Source organism: Eschrichtius robustus, chromosome 11, assembly GCF_028021215.1.
Source record: "Eschrichtius robustus isolate mEscRob2 chromosome 11, mEscRob2.pri, whole genome shotgun sequence".
NCBI lineage: Eukaryota > Metazoa > Chordata > Mammalia > Artiodactyla > Eschrichtiidae > Eschrichtius > Eschrichtius robustus.
This window is the reverse complement of record NC_090834.1, coordinates 35,959,822-35,979,971: the sequence shown is the minus strand read 5'-3', so window position 1 is coordinate 35,979,971 and position 20,150 is coordinate 35,959,822. Positions and strand designations below refer to the sequence as shown.

General features: G+C 37.1%; 1 protein-coding gene across 1 annotated transcript in view; it reads left to right on the top strand.

The window, feature by feature from the left end:
• The window catches only part of ARHGAP42 (Rho GTPase activating protein 42), a 281,271-nt gene that overhangs the window by 138,459 nt on the left and 122,662 nt on the right, over window positions 1-20,150 (top strand). The window contains exon 4 of the mRNA XM_068554521.1: window positions 15,864-15,935. Within this exon, the coding sequence (XP_068410622.1) occupies window positions 15,864-15,935 (72 nt within the window). The remainder of the gene's footprint in view (window positions 1-15,863; window positions 15,936-20,150) is intronic.

The window sequence follows — 20,150 nt, the reverse complement described above, 5'->3', positions numbered from 1 at the left end:
GTAATGGTTGGAAATATTTATCAGGTTCCCTGGGAGTATAGTCTTCGGTGAGGGGCTCAAGTGGGAGAGAAAGGGGATGGTGGTGTGTGACCTGAATAAACACACTGGAATAAAGGCCAAATAAAGCCTCTGTAGTGGCAACTGAAGAGGTAGAAGTTTCTGAAAACAAATTTTATCCACTTCACAATTTGACTTAGCTTGCCCTTATTTTTGCCTTTTGGCCTAAGTGCTCTAACTGTAACACAGTAATGTAATTTAGTACCTTATTGATGTAGTGTGCTCCCTGGCTGGTAAGCTCAAAGGCCGCAAGAAGCTCTGTTTTTCATTCCTCATTCTTCAAGGGTGTTGATAAGCCTAATTGAAGTTTTGGCACAGGGTAGCAAGGCATCTTCCAGTGATAAGGCAGCAGGCATTGCTTATTCATCCCTAAGAAACATCTAGGGATAGCTTGGTTTGCCAAATAGCATTCAGCTTGCCTGTTCTCCCTCCCCTATCCCCAGCACTTATTCAAGATTTATCTCCAAAATGGTAACTAGAGTAAACAAAGAATCAGAATAAGTTACAGAAGTTAATCTTATCCATTCACCTTTTAAAAGTAGAAATGAAAATTTACTGATGGGATTAGCCTTTGATTGCATATATAGTGAAAATATCTACAATCTGGCATGCCCAAGTAGAAGGTAGGCTACCTTCATTATCTGTTAAAATCCTCATTTGTCCCCAAAGAGACAAAGGTGGGGGGTCCTTAATATTGATATCCATATACTTCCATTTTCCCCTTCTTCAGTGTTTTCAGAACACTTCACACTCAACTAGTGTATGAATGAATGGACTATTATTTGAGACCGAAACTAGTATATGAATAGGAAAATGACATTTAGTTTGCATGAATGCCAAGTCCAGCATTGTTCATCTTACTTCACTTTGATCTTGGCGTTTTCTATTCTCTAACTTCTAGCTCCTTTCCCCACCTGCTCCCCCACCCCAGTGGGCTTGTACCAAGAAATGTTTTTTTGGCCTGTAACAGTATGCCTCAGATACTACTCTAGGATCTCGAGGATACACAAGTGAAAGCGGGAGGCATAGGCATTTCCTCAGAAATACTCATAATTTGGTTGGGAAGACAGACTGGCACAAGGTGGCCTGCAGTGTTCTGTGATCTGCTGAGATAGTGGTATGATCCCAGTCCTGTGGGAGTTTGAAGAAGACCCTTAAAATATACAATGGAATATTACTCAGCCGTAAAAAAGAATGCCATTTGCAGCAACATGGATGGACCTAGAGATGATCATACTAAGTTAAGTAAGCCAGGCAGAGAAAGACAAATGACATATGATATTGCTTGTATGTGGAATCTAAAAAAATGATACAAATGGACATATTTACAAAACAGAAATAGACCCACAGACATAGAAAACAAACTTAGGGTTACCAAAGGGGAAGGTGGGGGATAAATTAGGAGCTTGGGATTAACATATACACACTCCTATATATAATATAGATAACCAACAAGGACCTACTATATAGCACTGGGAACTATACTCAATATTTTGTAATAACTTAGAGGGAAAAGAATCTGAAAAAGAATATACGTGTGTGTGTGTGTGTGTGTGTATAATTGAATCACTGTGCTATATACCTGAAACTTACACAACATTGTAAATCAACTGTACTTCAATAAAAAACAAAACAAAACACCTTACACTTGGAATATTCGTGAAAGCTTACCAAGGATGTGACACTTGGGCTGAGGTTTAAAGGATACCTAAGAGACATTTAGATAGTGAATGGAACAAGTGAACTAGGGAAAGATAACTTTTGAAAAGGTCACAGTGTGATCTAGGGCTTGTAAGTCATGCTGTGTGGTAAAGAGAAGACTTCCCATGGGGGAGTGGCCACAGAAAAGGTTATCAGGAGCTTGGGAGGGTTCCCTTCATTAAGGATCTTGGGATAGTGGGCTAAAGAAAGGTCTTTTATATTGAAGGTTGTGGAGAGATGATAGAAACTGGAGATTGACATACTCTTTCTTAATTTATAGAGACTATTCTGGCAGCTGTGTGGAAAATTAAAAATGAGTGGATTTCGATACTGGGTGCTGAGAGATGTGTAAGGTGGATATTGCTGTAATCTTGGGAAGAGGTGGTAGGATGCGTGCTGAGGCCATGGGGAGACCATGGATTGGATGTGGAAGGTGAAGAGGCTGCAGGCTAGGATGATGGGGCAGCTGGCTGAATTTGGTGCCATTCACTGAGAGGAGACAAATCGAGAGAGTAGAGAAGGTTGGGCCCTGTCTTGGGGGTGTGTTTTTGAGGTGCCTGTGGGAATGGGACAGACACTTGGTTTACAGATAGGGAGCTTAGCAGAAATGTCTGGGCTGGAGACAAGATTTATAAGCCATCTCTTCTTGTAATATTTGAGGTGTGAAACTACATTAGGTCACCCATGGATAGGATGTAGAGTTTTCTCTTATCTTGAAATGTAAGATAAAGGTAAGTTAGTCTGTCTTTCCTTCTTTTATTCTGCAAGGGAATTCTTGAAAGCTGATGAGGTCAAAAGGCCGTTGAAGATGACCTAAAGATACACCTAGATGATCTCATGACGATATGCTTAGTAGGGATGGGGTGGAAGCTTTTGGGTACTGATTTCATTAGCTTTGTGTCTTTACGTTGGTATATGCAAAGCTATTTTTCTTTTGATAGTTGTAATATACAGTCCAGCTTTATTAGAATTCCTGAATTATTTGACAGTGCATTTTCTCATCCAACATTTTCAGATTCATTAATTTTTAGATTAATTAAAATATGCCTTAACTCTGGTCGTATACTAGAATATGTTAGGAATTACTAGAAGCAGAAATTTACAAACAGTATGTGATTGTCGGCAGTCAAAGTGACGGGGATTGTCCTGTTGGGCTTCTGTTTGGGAATCTGGGTAATGTTGAGATAAGAAGTAGGGTTTTACCAGCAGCATCAGTCTTCTTGTTTGTGTAAACTGGGCATCTGAGGTGCAAACTTTTGTTCTCCACTAAGTATAGTATCTCTTAATTTTTTAAGAGGAAGGAGAAAAAGAGAGAAACGAGATTTTTTCCCATACCTTTTCAGGTGTCTCATAACATAGCATTACTGCTTTGCATTGTATCAGGTTCTGCGTGTCATCTTAAATGCTCTAGAGTCTGAAGGTCTCAGGCTGTCTGCTGCTGTCAGGAAGGAAAGTAGTTTCAAGCTTTGTTTTCTGGAAAAGAATCTTAAACATCCTTTTACCCGGTTCTATGAACCGAATGTAATTCAAGCCATAGCCTGAGGGTAAGCCCCGGAGAGGTCAGATGTTAATGATTTATTAAATGACGGTGTTTTCTATTGGGACATACTTTTCACAGATAAGGAAAAGTGTATTTTTTTTTTATATTTGCCGTGTGTTGTAAAGGGAATTTCTCTAGTATTGACATAGCCCTCGTATTTCACATGATATAAGACCTCACAGAAAGGGCTGAATGAGGTTCTTTACTTCATTGGGTAAGAAAAGTTTTTGACAGCTGTACAGTGTGGTAAACTAGCTCATAGTTTATGACCAGATCTGGCTTTGGAAAAGACCAGGAACGAGACTTATAACATATGGAACTTATTTGGGAAGTAATTCTTAGCTATGACTAAGAGCCTGTGCTCAAATGCCTGGGAAAGTTTAAAAGAAAATGTTTGCAAAATAAATCATATCTCTTGTTTGCTAAATTGTAGGACTTAGATAACTTTTGGGTACTCATGGACTTCTGTAATTCTGTATTAAAGCTCTGACGTTTTCTCTTTTAATCAATTTTTTCTGGTTTTATTTTTAACAGCACTGCGATTCAATTTGTTGCTTTATTCAATTAAGGAATTATTTATTTCAGAAGATTATTTTCTCTTCCCCCAGCCCCCAGACATCCTTAAAATAGTCACATTCAAGCAGTTGCTACAGAGGTCGTTTATAGGAAAGATATACTGTGTGTGTATTAGTTTCTGGTGCTGTTTTTTTCTTAACTGTTCAAGTCCCAATTACAGTATTTCCTGTGTTTATTTATATCAAGATAGTATGTGACATAAACATCCCAAGTAAGTGTTGTACCAGGGAAAGTGAACTAGGAAAAGGCAGTACTATTTATGGTTATGTTTCTCAAAGAATACCCCTTTTTTCTCATTTCCCAAACTTTAGTTGGATAGAATTCTGGTGGGGAAATGCTCCTATTTTAAGTTAATAATTGCAGAAATCTCTTCCTAATCTTCCGTCTGTCTATGCTGATTCTTACCTCAGTGTTACATTATTACAACTTAGCATTTCATGAGCCAGGAAAATCATTATTATTCAACTTAGCTTGACCTTTTATCACACACATAAATATGACATCAGCACAATAGTGAAACTGTTTGGGGATGCAATAAAAAGTGTTTATCATTTTCCAAAAAAGATTTGTAATAGTGAAAATAATATATCCACATTTCAGGGTTTAGAAATTAGAAAATAGGAAAATAATCATCTCATTGCTCTAACACTGTAGCTCTTTTTTGTTTGTTTGTTTTTTCCTTTCTTTAATGACAGCCTTACTCATATTTCATGTAACTTTATTTGGGGGCAAGACTTATTTTTGGTCCTGCAGTGTATTCTTATTGTCTGAGAATGTGTAATGTGGTATATATAGTAGAGTGGTTAGAAATACCAACTCTAGAGTCAGACTGCTTGGGTTCATGGTGTGGCCTTGCCACCTACCAGCCATTTGTGACCTTGGGCGAGTTACTTATCCTCTTTGGGTCTCAATTTCCTTAACTATGAAATGGGAATAATAATAATAGTATTTACTTTTTTATGGAGCTGTTGGGAGGACTGAAGGAGAACTCCCTTGGCCCATGGTAAGTGTTCACGAATTACTGTTATGTGTGTGCTCTAGAATCCATTTCCCCATTTACCTGATGGGAGTGACCGGTTTGCTTTTCTCCTCTATGCTTTCAGCCGATGTTCTGTAACATACTGCTCCGCTCAAACCCCTGTCCTGGTTTCCAGCTAAAATCTAACAGAGCCATATGGTTTTCTTTCTCCAGTTTTCAGTTCATCACAACAGTGTAACCAGCCTTAAGGAAGGAGGAGTAGGAAGAATTTGGAAGGTGATTTGCATCCCCTATTTTTGAGGAGTTACTGCTTTTTCCATTTTAGCCCACTATGGCAGTTTGTATGATAATAATCTGCCCTCTGTGGTGTTTCGACTTGAAGTACAGTGTTGCATTTTTTTTCTTTGCAAAACTAATTTATAAGTAAAGAACCTTGTGTGAATATAAGAAGTCATTGTAAGTTAATAGTTATTTGTTTTTCCGTGACTGAATTTTTTTCTAAAGATAATAGTGATGAGCTTAGCTTCGAATTGCTACCCATATAGTTATAGATTGCTACCTATAATACACAGCATACATCAGAGTACATTTTATAGAAATACTTTTCTTATTTTCAAAAATATTTAGTTTCCTATAGGTAGGTTGTCATCCTTAGTAATATTATGAGGAACAGTATTTGTTACAGCAACTCATTGCAGGTACCAATTACGTTACCAGAAATAACTTTATTCATCAATTTAGCAGTAGTATGTTGAGTTTCCACTATGTCAAAGCACTTTGCTGGGCAATGACTATTAAAAAATCAATAAGACATTATCTCTACCTTTACAGGGCTGGAAAGATAGATACATAAATAACCTGCAGCATGAGTACTGCCACTCTTGTTAGCAGGAGATGTTTATAGCCAGCATTTTGTGATCATCCTTCAGTGCCCAGGTTCAGCTTCAGAATCTTCTCAAGCCAGCACTACAGAAACCTGCTGTCACTCAGAGAAACTTGGGAAGTGTAAACTATTTGTCATTATTGCTATAGTAGAAGTTTGTTCAAGGTGTCGCTGTGGAAGCCAGGAAATACAAAAGCCTTGCTTTGTGTAAAAGTAAGTTTAAGTGTAAAGAAGTACAAATGAGTTCAATCTTTTAGGTATTGAGAAAGACATACTAAATTGGAAATCTTATAAGCCCACATATACATGTTTTAAAGAGATGCTTTAATAACTAGATAAAAGGAATCTTGTATAGTTAGCACTCTTTACCATTGTTTATGGTTCAGTATTGGTGCCTTCAAAATACATGTTTAGCTCTAAGCTGTGATGTGCTGGTAAAAAGTTAACTGCCAGCACCCAGGTAGGGGTGTGTGTACGTGTGTATAAAAAACCCTGATTTGTAATGCTTGCTGATTTCCATGGTGTAGACATCTTCACCTCAGATGATTTTGGCCCAAGTTGCTGAATGCAGGTTGGGAAGAGATGCCACGTAATGGATCCCGGGAGCCACTGTGAGCTTGCCCTGTGCGCTCGCCCCAGCACAGCACTGGCCCGCAGCCCAAAGTCCTAATCTTTCTCAGTCACTCCTTGTTTTGGTTAGGTCAGTCTTGGCTTTGTTTATATGCATCTTTATCCTGCGTAAAACTCCTTCCTCCCTTCTCTCCTCACCCCCCTCCTCCTTTGTCTTCCAGCCCTTCTGTTATTGCAAAGCTGCAGTAAGAAATTTAAGAAATTGCATATATACTGGGATATCTTAAATCTTCCTTAAGGTTTTAACAATCTGCTATTATGTAAATACTGAGCAATTATGATTAAAATACATTAACATCTAGCTACTAAAACGTAATTGCTGTAAATTAAAACTGTGACTGAATTTACTTAATGAATTTTCATTTCTTTTATAAACTTGCAAAATGCATGATTCTAATTTCTCTCTCCAAGGATATTTTTAGTAGTGAATACTGAGAAGGGTAGAGGAAAATTAACAAGAAGAAACAGTATTAAAAGAGGAGGAGGTGATAAACATTGAATTACATAAATTATCAATTTGTTGAAGCTCCCTCCCCCTGCCCTCACACATAAAGCCACTTTGACCCCTCTAAGCTCGGGGATAAACCTGGAAGAAAAAATTCTTTATTGTGGCTGTAGTTGTCTCAGCTCAGGATCTACAGGGTTTCTGATTTTTAAAGTGGGGGAGCGGGGAGGAGCTATATTCCCATCAGCACAAGGACACTGATATACATGGGACAGCTGTGTTACAGGAAAATCTTTGGCCACCTCCTATAGGGTTAACAACCATAAGGGCATCATTGGAATCTAATAGCAATGCCACCAGAGGTGCGCAAGTTCAGGAGATCCTGAGGTTTCCTGAGAATGTCCAAAGGTAGAAGACTGGCAGAAGTAACATCACCAGTTTCTTTGCACGATGTTCTTACCTAGTCAGAAGGAGGAGCAATTCTTTAACACGTTGAAACAACTGAGGTTGCAGCATTTCTTATATTATTTGGAGCCTGTGTTCTCAAAGGTAGATTTAACCTCAACATTTTCCTTGTGTGACCTGTGAGGTAATGCAGCCATATAGTCTGTAAAAGTGTTTTCCTAAATGCATACTTTTTGGTCAAAATCAAAAGAAAAGTATTTGTTACAATGAAGGTATGTGCAGGGTGTTTGGAGTAACTGTTTTAACTGGTTTTTAAGATGTCTGTTTTAATATGACCCTTCACATATCTTGTTATTTACAGCTAAAATATAGTTTGACCTTCTTTTTTGCTGTTTTTTTTTTAAAGCCTCTGTTATTATAGTTATACATGTAGTAATCAGGATGGCAATAAGTAGACACAAGTTTGTGAGGAGGCAGTATGTTCTGGTTAGATCTGCTGTTTACAGATGTTTTCCACAATGCTTGAGTGCTGTAAAAGTATTCTTAGTTTAACCTCCCATTAGTGATTGCTGGGTAAGAAGAAATAAAGCAAAAGTAGTTTAAGAATGACAAAAAAATCTAAGAAAAATAACTTACCTTTTTAGTCCAAATAACTCAGTATTCAGAGAATTTCATTTGGTACAACAGAGTTAATGACATTATTAGATCACAGTGGGTTGTATGAAATTTTGCAATTTACCACTCTCCTCTCCTTTCTCAGCTAGATTCTGTGAAAATGGTCAGTTTCTTCTTGGATGAATGCTCTTCTCCCTCATCTTATGAGTATAGATGGTTTTATTAAAAAAGAGTTTACTTTGAGTTATATTCGGGACAGTCGTAAGTTCTAGAAGCAGAGAGGACTGCTTGCTATTTGGCCTAGGAACCTGTGTGTTCCATTTAAGAAGCCTTGACATCCAGTATGTGCTGGTGCGATTTCACTCTTTTATATAAAACTCCGTAGCAACTTCCTAAGTCATTTTAGAAAGTGATATTGCATTACAATTGACCTACTCAAAAAGAATGAATTTAGTAGGAAGCAAGTACAACTTTGTATTAATAAGCTCTTACGATCATTATACATAAAATGTAAAAATCTTTGTAAACAGGCTATGAGGTAAAGGCATGTTATCATCTTTATTCTGTAGAAAGGGAAACAGACACGGAGAGTTTGAGTAACTTGACTGAGATTGCACAGTTTTCATGGGATAATTCGAGAATTAAATACAAATCCATGCACTCTCCTGGAGAGTGTACTTCTACTTATTTTCTGAAATAAAAGATGGGATTCATGTAGCACCATTCTCCAAAAACTTAAATTTCTTTTCCTAAGTATATTCCTATAAGAAAAGTATAATTACTGGTAAAAGTAAAGATGCAACTAATATTAAATATGAGTGAGTTGGATCTAAATAGATGAGGTCCATTGAAGGAGGATTCACAATGGAACACCGACTCAATAGAGAGAATCAAAACATCCAATACTGAAGTAATAAGTGACATTCAAGTAGGAATTAAATGGATTACTGTGGTACCCAGATAACCTTACATTTTTTTTTTAAAGATGAAGACATCTTTAAAAGTACTTTGCTGCTCACATTAAAGGATATAAAGTAAAATGCATTTAGTTTTGACATCATGGTACTTATTATGTGAAAGTCCTGTTCATATGTCTATCCTTCACACTTTCTGTGAGATTTGGGTTTTGAGTTCTAGTTTAGAAGAGCTGTGGGTTTGCTGACTTAGAGGACTGACTCTTGTGAGGTAGTGGAGAGTTAACTTGACCAGTCTCAGCGTGAGCCTCGGGCTGTCCCTAGACCACTTGCCAGAGCTTCATCTAAAAGGAGGGGGCAATAGGACGGGGATTGGAACAGGCCGAGGAGAGATACTTGCCTGTAATCCCAAATTAGGACTCCGATCTGATTTTCCCAGTTGCAAATACCAATGGGAAAATGATCCAGTCTTGCTTCAGAGACTATTTATAGGTGTCTTCCACATTGATTGTGTTCACTCTACTCATTATTACATACCTTTGTGATCTTTCCCCTTTGCGTGGATTGGCTATAATAGGCATCTCAACAGGAAATTGTTTTTGCAGTGAGCTACATCATCCATGTTTTACTTCTGTAAATAACTTGTTCTGTTGTAGCCTTGTCAAACAGTTGCTTTTGATAGCACTGCAGAAAATCATTAAATCTTCTCTTCAAAACCTGGAGTCTTTCAGAGCTTTGATAGTTTGAGGTACAGAATTGTAATCTTACATCCTGGTGGGACACTATAATCATTGATATGTGATGATCTGTGACTGGTACCAACAACACTCAAGTTTAACCAAAACGTGGAGGGGGGAGAGAAAGTAAAAGTGTAAGAAGAATTACTTTTCAGATTTGTTTTATTCCATCACTACTCACTTCCTTGGACAAACAAGTTATGGTAAGGCTCTCAGCAGTGAAAAGCAAGCATTGAAAATTCCTATAGGACAGCACTTGAAAATTCACGGTCTATAGAAAATAATAATTCATGTATACTTGGAGAGAAAAAAACCCCAAACATGTTTGGATAATCATTCTTCTAACCACATAAAAACATCTAGCCATTACTTTTGAGCGATTTATGAGCACTCCCTTGTGGCTGTTTATTAGAACCGTTTGAAATAGCAAAAGAAAAGCAACAGCAAGCTTAACTGCCTGGTTTAATGTAACACACCCACAGTTAAAGTGTGTCTACCCAGTAAATGCAGTATTGTAAAGTCTTACCCAATATCAGATTTGCTTCTCTGCTGCAAAAAATAAGTGAAATAGCTGGTGATTATTTTTGAATTTAAAAATGGACCAATATCTATAAAAATAAGTTGTCTAAACCCAAGGTTTAGGTAATGATTAAGAATTATAAAATAGATAATAGTTAATTGTGCCTTAATTGCTGAAATATGACCTTTTCAAGAATTTATATTATCAATATCTAGGGAGAGCATTAAAATTGCTTTTGTATTTTTCCTAAAGCTTCTTAGTGAGGTCATGCAAAGTAACACGTTCCACAAATATTATGGGAGCCTGAATCTCCTGAACTCTGTGACTTGATTCCCACCCCCCTCACCCCCCAGAATTACCTTCTGGAAGGAGTTTTATCAAGCCTCTTGCGTAAATCTGGGGAGAAAGAGTTCCATGTGAGCCAGAATTGCATTTCTCTGGATTCTTTTTTAAACCTTGTGAAAGTTAACTCACCAGAGCTGTACCCCAGATTCACATTTTTAGTTATGGTTTTCTAGCATTTTGTATGTTATTTTCCTTTATTATGCGGTAGTAACAGTAACTAACAAAAATTTAGATACCTTCTTTACTTCACACTTGGATTACTTCAGATTTGAAGAATTTCATCCCTGTGATTGACCAGTGTGTAGGGATGAAAGGCATGTGTTCCCTGGGGGGTGTACAAAGGTGAGGGTCAGAAGCAGCCAGATCGGGTTGTAAATCCACTTTGTACCCTTTGAGTATTGACATTTCCATTTTGATCTCTTGAATTTAGATTCACATGATGTGAACAACAGCCCATCGACTGCATACAAAAGAAGCATCATATTTCAGATGTAAAACCACACATATGTTATTATGGTTTATGGAGAAATTTAGGTTCCTGTGTTATCTACCACTGTAGATGGATACTCTGAATGGGTCTCTGTTCTGTTAAATTAATTTGGATTTCAATTTCTACCTTTTGAATAACTACATTTTAAATCATCTTGGGACATTCTCAGACTGCTTAGGAAGGTTCTGAACACATAGTTGACGTTGTGAATTCTCTGAAGAAACAAACATTTATCGAAAGCCTGCCATATGCCAAATCTGTGCTTGTTATTTTAAAAATACATATATTTTCCCTTTGATTTTTATAAAAACCTTAAAAGGTATAGGAATGAAGACATCAAGTCTTAGCAGTTTAGGTGCCGAGATTCAAAATGGATCTGGGTCTAACTTTAACACTCATATTCTTAATATATTCCAGATGATTTTTAGGTTTTGAACTTCATTACATAAAATCAACTTTAATCTCAATATTGTGAAGGGCTTAGCATAGTACTTGGCACACAGTAAACACTCAACAAATCATCTCTCTTGTTATCTCTATCACTCCATTGGATGTTTTTCTCCCCCTTCATTTTTCTCTGTTTAGTACTTCTGGAATTTATGTGTTATTCCTTCAATTTCACATTAATAGAATGAGAGTAGGGAGAAGAAAGAGAAAAAAATTGAGCAAGTCCAAAAACAAGAGAAAAAAAATGAAGAAATATGGAAGAAATAGAGATGGGAAGTAATACTTGCCCCATTGCATGGTTGTTAATGATCACATTTGGTTCAAGTTCATATCCTCAAGTTTTGTTTTATTCCCAGGTCATACTTACATAACAGCCACATAAGAGTTGTGGCAGAGATTTAAACTATTGGATATGAATGTGAATGCCAGTGTCTTAGTATACAGATCCGCATCCATTCTCTCTCTCTTTTTTTTTTTTTTGGTTGTGTTGGGTCTTCATTGCTGCGCATGGGTTTTCTCTAGTTGCGGTGAGTGGGGGCTACTCTTCATTTTGGTGCATGGGCTTCTCATTGCAATGGCTTCTCTTGTTGTGGAGCACAGGCTCTAGGCATGTGGGCTTCAGTAGTTGCAGCATGTGGGCTCAGTTGTTGTGACTCGCAGGCTCTAGAGCACAGGCTCAGTAGTTGTGGCGCGTGGGCTTAGTTGCTCCACAGCATGTGGGATCTTCCCGGACCAGGGCTTGAATCCACGTCCCCTGCATTGGCAGGGGAATCTTAACAACTGCGCCACCAGGGAAGTCCCCGCATCCACTCTCTTTTCTAATTTTTCCCTTCCCAATAAAAAACCATTTTATTCATATTGATTAATTCTGCTATTTTGAGGTGGTATACTCTGCTGCAATATTTCTTTTGAGTCTTCCCATGGCATCAGACGTAATAGGTCCAAAGTGAAATCCATTGTCTTTATTCTTTCTCTACCAAACATACTCCCTACCTCATTTATCCTAGTTCTTAATGTGGTGCCAAAGTTCCAGTGCCTGAGGCAAAAAACTTAGTGTCACCTTTGATTCCTCTCCTTCTGGGTCCTTTTAATTTTTTTTTTTTTTTAAACACCTGCCTCTGCAGTTCCCTGCTACCCATCTGTCAACACCTCAGCCCCCTGATCTAGTTATCACTTCAAACTTGTGTTCTTCTCCCAGCCATTCAGCTTGCATATCTTGTCTTTATATCTTCATTCTCAAAGTATCCCACATATTACTTCCTAGAACAAGTTTTTACATTAATCTTCTTTTTAGAAACCAGCAGTGATTCCATGTTCAGGTTACTTTGCCTAGATTATGGGTATCCTTTCCATACTTATTCCAGTTAAGTTTCCTACTAATAATGTACATGCTTTTCCCCAGTTAGATAATGTTATTAGTTAATAACATATGGAACCTGCTATGTGCCAAAACTGTTCAACGTACTTTATATTCATTGTGCCATTCCCATTTTTAAAAAGTTAACTGAAGGCCTGTAACTTGGTCAATGCACTCACAATTGGGATGGACTCTTAATGAGCGTGGAATAAATAGTTTCTTTTCCTGCACTGCACTCCCCCTTCTCACATTCCATGCTTAGTTTTACCCCCCCTTGCCTTTTTCATGGTGTTCCCTGTTCCTAGGATATTTTTTCTCTTTGGTGTGTCCAATTCATATCTGCTTCTAATTCACATCCACTATGCAAATACTACCTTGACTTATTTAGTTCTCATGGATCTTTCCTGTTGTCAAAATTCTGACATATTTATGAGGAATTCTGCATAGTTTATCATGTAACTATTCTCAATGTAATCAGTTTTGTCTCAGTTTTTCTGAAAATTTTAGCAGGGCTTTATGAGCATTAAATACTTGTTGGATGAATAATTTTTTCCCTCTTCACAAGTAGACATCAACTTTCTGGAAGGTTTAGCCCATGTCTTAATTTTTTCCCTTCCCCACATAGCTCAGCAATGTGCTTGGCACATACATAAATACCTAGTGATTGAATGTAGGAGAGTCTAGACCATCTGTCTTTTGTGACTTTCATGGGAAAATACCTTCTCATTTTGTGCACATAGATGCACTTCAACCAAAAGAGTAGCACAGAAGATTAAGGTAAAGAAGTGTATCAGGTATATAATTACAGAATGAGATACATTATCTGTATTTATGTGGACATATTAAAAGCCTTAAACTTTTAATACTTACTAGATGTAAGGCACTGAGCTAAGCGTTTTACATTTATCATCTTCATCCTTAGAACCAAGCTGTTGGATAGGTGATGCAGCTGATGCTCAGAATGGTTAAATAGCAGCTCATAAGCAATAGAACTGGGTTTAAACTCAGGCATTCTTGATTTTAAATACGTATACTTAAGTGCTGTGCTGTATATCTTGGTATTCACCCTCATTGTTGGAGTTTTCACCACTTGAGACATACCTCCCTGTTTAAGTACATTAACTTTAAATACATTGATCATGCTGGTTTCCAGCATAAAGTAAACATTCAGTGACTGTTAGCCTTTATTGTTGCTATTTTTCCAAAGTACACTAAAGTGTCCATGACATTGTCTTTCCCCTTATGCAAACTTTAAAGGCAGAATCAGCTATTTATTACCTCTGTAAAATCTGGAGAAATATATATGTGTGTGTTTAAATGTATTTGGAGTTTCATGAGGGCAAAGAGGATTTAGAGAGTGAGAATTTAAAGTGAGCTACTTTGCTACTGTTTCCAATCATCTCTCTGTAGTAAGATGCAATGCCTGCACAGTGTATCTGGAGGGATTGCCTGTCTTGAGCTCACAAATGGGAAGTAGGTAATGGATGTCAGAGGTATCTACAGTTGCCCTCAGTGTCTTGGGAAGGATTTTGACTATTGATCTACTTTGTATGTTTTCACAATGGAGGATTTTTAGGTCCTCTTTTCAAGAGGTCATCTCATTTTCCTGCAAATTGGAGAATGACAGAATCATGGAAGGCGTTACTACTTTAGTTTTTATTTTTGTGTATACTATCTTTGTGTGTTTAGATTATGGAATTTAAGAAATAAATTCCATAATTTGACTAGAGAATAACCAGTTTAGTGAAAATAAGTGAAAGTAAAACCCTTTTATTGAAATTTTAAAATTTTGATATAATTTCAAACTTACAGAAAAATTATAAGAAGAATATAAGGAACTCCTGTATACTCTTTAACCTATTTTTAAATAGTGACCTATTTGAAAAATAGGTTTTTCTTTCATCTTAGCATTTGCTAATTATGTAATAAGTCATGTTATTATCACAGTGGTAGAATGAATGATAATCTTGTTAACTGGGCCTACCTTTTCCCCCTCAGCTTTTTTTTTTTTTTTTAAAGATTGATTGATTGATTGATTGCTATGTTGGGTCTTCGTTTCTGTGCTAGGGCTTTCTCTAGTTGCGGCAAGTGGGGGCCACTCTTCATCTCGGTGCGCGGGCCTCTCACTATCGTGGCCTCTCTTGTTGCGGAGCACAGGCTCCAGACGCGCAGGCTCAGTCGTTGTGGCTCACGGGCCTAGTTGCTCTGCGGCATGTGGGATCTTCCCAGACCAGGGCTGGAACCCGTGTCCCCTGCATTAGCAGGCAGATTCTCAACCACTGCGCCACCAGGGAAGCCCCCCCCCCCCTCGGCTTTATGGAGATATAATTGACACATAACATTGTGTAAGTTTAAAGTGTAAGACATGTTGATTTGATACATTTATGTATTGCAAAATGATTACCACCCATGGCATTAGCTAATATCTCAATCTTGTCACATTGTTACCATTTCTTTTTGGGGTGAGAACATTTAAGATCCTATGTTTAATTTTAATGCTTTCTAAAGGGATTTTTTAAAAATCAAGATTTCCTTCCAGCATACTGCTCTCCTTAGAAATGTCTGTCTCCTCGTATCCAGTCACTGCCCCTGCCCCACCTCGTACCCCCTCACAATATTCTTGCAGATCAATTTAAAGATTTATCTGTTTTAAAATTTAGATAAAACCCAATTTGGAGTTTTGGGCTAAAATACTGTTCATTGAAATGAAATGCGAACAGTATGAAATGAGAACATTCAGGCAAATCCCAAGTGTAAGGAATCTAATTAAATAGGGAAAAAATAAGCCTTATTTTATTTTGCAGCTGTAGAATTATAACATTCTAGTGGCAAGATGGAAGAGCTTTTATATGGCTCAGTTTTAAAATGATGCTTGAACTGACTACATTAAACCAGTATAATTAAAGGTATTTTAAAATTTAGTATCTGATGTGCTATTTTAGCTAAATTTTAGAATATGAAATTTAAATATTTAAGATCTCACCATGTGTACGTGCTTTCACATTAGTCACATTATTGTTAGGATGAAGTGAAATAATTTGTGAAAACAATTATAAAGTAGAAAAAGACTATATAACATGTGAGGTATTTTTATTTCATTTATAGAAGCAAAGGAGAAGAAAAGCTATTTATTTAAATAAGTGGAATAAAGGAGCCATCTTTATTTCAATATTGTTTGCATGACTTATACAGAATTTAATGTATTTGCATTTTTGATTTCAGATTCAAAACGCTAATGATGTATTAATTGCGCCACTTGAGAAATTTCGCAAAGAACAAATTGGTGCAGCAAAAGTAAGTGTTGCATTTTATTATTCTTTGGATATTCTCCTGATAATTAAAGATGACAGACGTAATTTCAGATGTTAACATTTTTGAAATTAGAATGACCTTTTAAAACTTCCGTACGTCATTTAAAATTTTTGCACAGAGCCTATTACAAAGACTGGAATTCTTTTAAACACAGAAAAGATATTATTCTTCTACTGAATAGAGAAAAAGTCAGCATAAGTGGGTTCCTCCCATCCCAACAATGGTAGGAAATTAACTGTTTTAAAGATGGTGAAATTATGGTAAAAATATGAGGAGCGTTCCTAACATCTATATAAAATAAAATTAGGCACGATGTATGTATATTGAAAATTTAGGTAGTAATTATAAAAGACCTTTTATTATTTTTTGTATTTTTTATTCTTAATAAAAATATTAAGAATATAAATAAAAATATTAAGAATATAATATAAAGTGTTTGTGGAAAACTTTAGACATCTTTGTCAGGCCTTTGCATTAATGTTTAATTGGTTATGGATCAATTAAAATTTCCCTGAGCCTAATAATTTCTGAAATTTACTTGCATCCTCTTTCTTAGATCCACGTTTAACTACCTTCTCAACATCATGTAAGGACATAAAATTTGGGTTTCCAAAATAGAACCCGTCATCTGTCATACTTCCCCTATCCTTTCTCTGATTTGGTTTTCCAATTAGTCAATGACATACCTCTTCCCTCTCTGAGCAGTGCTTTCATTCTCCTGCAGGAATATTTCTCCTCCCTTTTGTCTGAAATATTGAAATAGCCTATTAGTTGGTCTCTACGTCCCCACCCTAATCTGTTAACAAATTTTTGCCATGTTTAACAGTCGTTCTTCAATGATGAAACCTTCAATGGTTGTCTCTGAGAGAGACAGTTTAATCTCGATAATGAAATTTTTTCACAGTGTGGCCACTTTCTACATTTCAGTATACCTCCCTCATCTGGTACAACTGTCTGTTCACTAGTCCCTGTATATATCCTGGCTCTACTAATGGCTTTACCTGAACTTTTCCCCTCCTTGGAATATTTCTTACCCTTAACTTGTTGAAGTCTTGCTAGCTCTCCATGGTCTCTTATATTCCAGCACCAGAAAGAAGCCTTCCTTTATGTGGGTTTTTCCTCATATATCTGTTCCCCTTCCAGAATTGATTTTTTTTTCTTACAGAATCAAGTAGTCCTTATGCTTATTTCCTGTAAAAAGCTATCACAGTCTGCCTTGAACCAGAGTTTTATGTGCATTTCTCCACCAATTATGAGCCATTATCAAGTCAAGAACTAAACCAGAACCATTTCTGTGTTAATTCAGCAAACATTTATCAGTATCTTGGTTGGCCCACTTGTGGCAAGTATGGTGTTTGATAAGATTAAGGGATACAATTGTAAACAAGACAGACAAGCTCCCTGCACTTGTGTCATTTATTATCTTTTGTGTATTTACAAATGCACTGAGGATTGTGATACAGAAGTGCGGGGTGCTTTGTGAGAGTATAATTAATGGAACTGACCTTGTCCAGAGAACCAAGAAATGCCTTCTGGTGGAAGTATTGGTTAAGCAGAGAACTAAATGATGAGAAAGAAACAGCTAGAAATGGGGATACAGGGGCAGCAAGGGAGGAGCCTTCTTTACACTCCAGAAGAGGGAACAGAGTGGGTATGAATAAAGGCCTTGAAGAAGGAAAGAGCCTGGCATTTTAGTGGAAAAAGTTTTAATGTGTTCAGAATATAGAGGACCGTGGGGATGGAGGACATGTGCACGCCTTTGTATTTACTCCTTATTCTATTTTACTCTTATTCACTGATAAGATAAAGAAAAGTTGTAGGTAGAGGAGTGATTATATTTGATCATAATATTATAAAATATTTTGATATTTTAAAATACCACTCTAGTTGCATGCCATGCATAGATTGGAGGAAGCAGGACTGCTTGAGGGAAACCATGCTTGGGAGTTAAAGGACAGTTATTTTGGATTCAGAAGGGAACACTGGCTGTGGAGACAACGGGATGTATTTCAGAGGTAAAATGGAAAGGGTAGGAAATGGGTTACGTACTGGGAAGTGAGCAACAGGACATTTCAGTGATGATTCCCAGGGTTTTATGTTGTAAAATTGGGTGTTTTTTGGAGCCACTTACTGAGATAGGGAACATTTATGTTTGGATGGCAAAGATGTTTTGCCATGAATGAATTCGAGGTTTCTCTGAGTCATCCAAATGGAGATGGTGAGTTAGCAGGTGTATGTTCAGATCTGAATTAGAAATATGTTTGGGAATTGTCCTCTAGGTGATAATTAAAATCATGGAGATAGATTAGATCCCCTTGGGAAAGAGTAGATTGAGAAGAAGACCTAAATTCTATATAATCTGAGAACTCTCAACATTTGATGTTTGGAAAGAAAGAAAGAAAGATGAGGAGGCTGAGAAGGAAGAAGCAGAAGAAGGAAGAAAATACAAGAATGTGGTGTCTCAGAGCAAGAAGAAGTCTTTTCAAGAATAATAATAGCTGATCTTTCTTGAGATCTATACTGTAGGATAGAGTTCACTGAGCTATTACATCTGTGACCTGATTAGGTCCTCACAAGCAACCTTAGTGGTGAGTACAGGTGTTACATCTGCTTTACAGTGAGGAAAATGATGAGGTCACCTGCATGCACCATTTCACAGAGCTCGAAATCAGACTATGGATCTGAAATCAAGCCATTTTCCTTCAAAGCCTCGATTTACCATATTTCACTTCATCAGTGATATTTTTATGAAGTTAAAAACCTTTGTGAAGAATTCTTTCTCTAGCACAGAATATTCCAACTTTTTGGCCCATTTAAAATAGTAAATTTCATATGTGTATAGATTCTTATTTGCAGGTTTAGGTTAGCTACAGTTGCAGTAGCATGAGCAATTACACCCATTTTATTTTGTTTTTTAAGTATCTCAATTGCTGGACAGATCAGCTGGGGACACACAACAGTGTTCTATGACCTTGCCTACTCGTTGGGAGGTTAAACTTGTAGTTGAATTAATTCAGATGAAATCTTGAGCATAAATATGGTTGTACTGGGCCTCTTGGTGGCGGTGATTCTGTGTATTTTATTTGCCTGATGGCTCTTAGTACTATATTGTTTCTCAGCTGCTAAGTAATCCTTGTTTAGTAAAGTGAACAGAAAGCAGGCATTCTCTTCTGCAATATTTGTATAGGTCAATTTTCTTTTTTTCTGTTATTGCAGAAACACCTTGGTAGGAATAAAAATCTTGAAAATGTTGATTTTTTTTTTTTTTCTATCGCTTTACTTCCTGTTTTACTTAGGTATTTTCTTACTTGGTAAATAAAGTTAATTCTACAAATGACACTCTTACACTTTTCACAGTCTTGACAGTGGAGGTTTCCCACAGGTGTGTTCAGGCTGATGAGTCAGCTGGAAGGCAAGAGTGTCAGTTAAGGTCCACTGCAGTCAGGACCTCCTCAGCTTGGACCTAGTGGAAAACAGCTGAGTCAGAGTGGCCCTCTCCTCACAAGCAGATGATCCTATTTAACCGAAGTGGATAAAGTCCATGGATCGCAAACATTTCCTTTGTTAAAGTGTGTTTTTGAGACACACTTGAGCTTTGAGCTTTGAGACACCTGATACTTTGCTGTGGAAAGCAAGGCCCTGAGCGAGTTACAGTTGTGGGGAAAAAAAACACTGCATCTGTGAGAGGCATTAGAAAAGATTAATGACGGGGTTGTTGAACTGAAGGACAGAAGAGATGGGTCCTGCTTTGTGAATAGCTAAAGATTAGAAGAATTATCCATAAACACTTGTCAAGAATGTATTTATTTAAAGGTTCTTAGTCTGAGGGTGTATGCAGAATGAAATTGTATTGCAGGCCTGACCTATTACATGTGTCAGACATAGAAGTGCCTGTTTGGTTTCTTTAATTCATCTCCTCATACATTGCTGACTTAAATTCTAGAAATGAGTGGAACATAGGTATTCCGAATGAATAACGCCAGCTAGAATTTCCACAATATGAATATCCCTAGAGCAGCATTATTATAGAGCAAGATGAGTTATAACTTGTTTTCACACTTTTTTGTATATATTAACAGCTATATTTCATTGTATTGGAAGTGTCCTCCTTGCCCCCAGAGAGAATGAATTGTACGTCATGTCTGCAGTTTCCACACGTGTTCCTGCATAAACTGGCTGACTCCAAAATATTGGTAG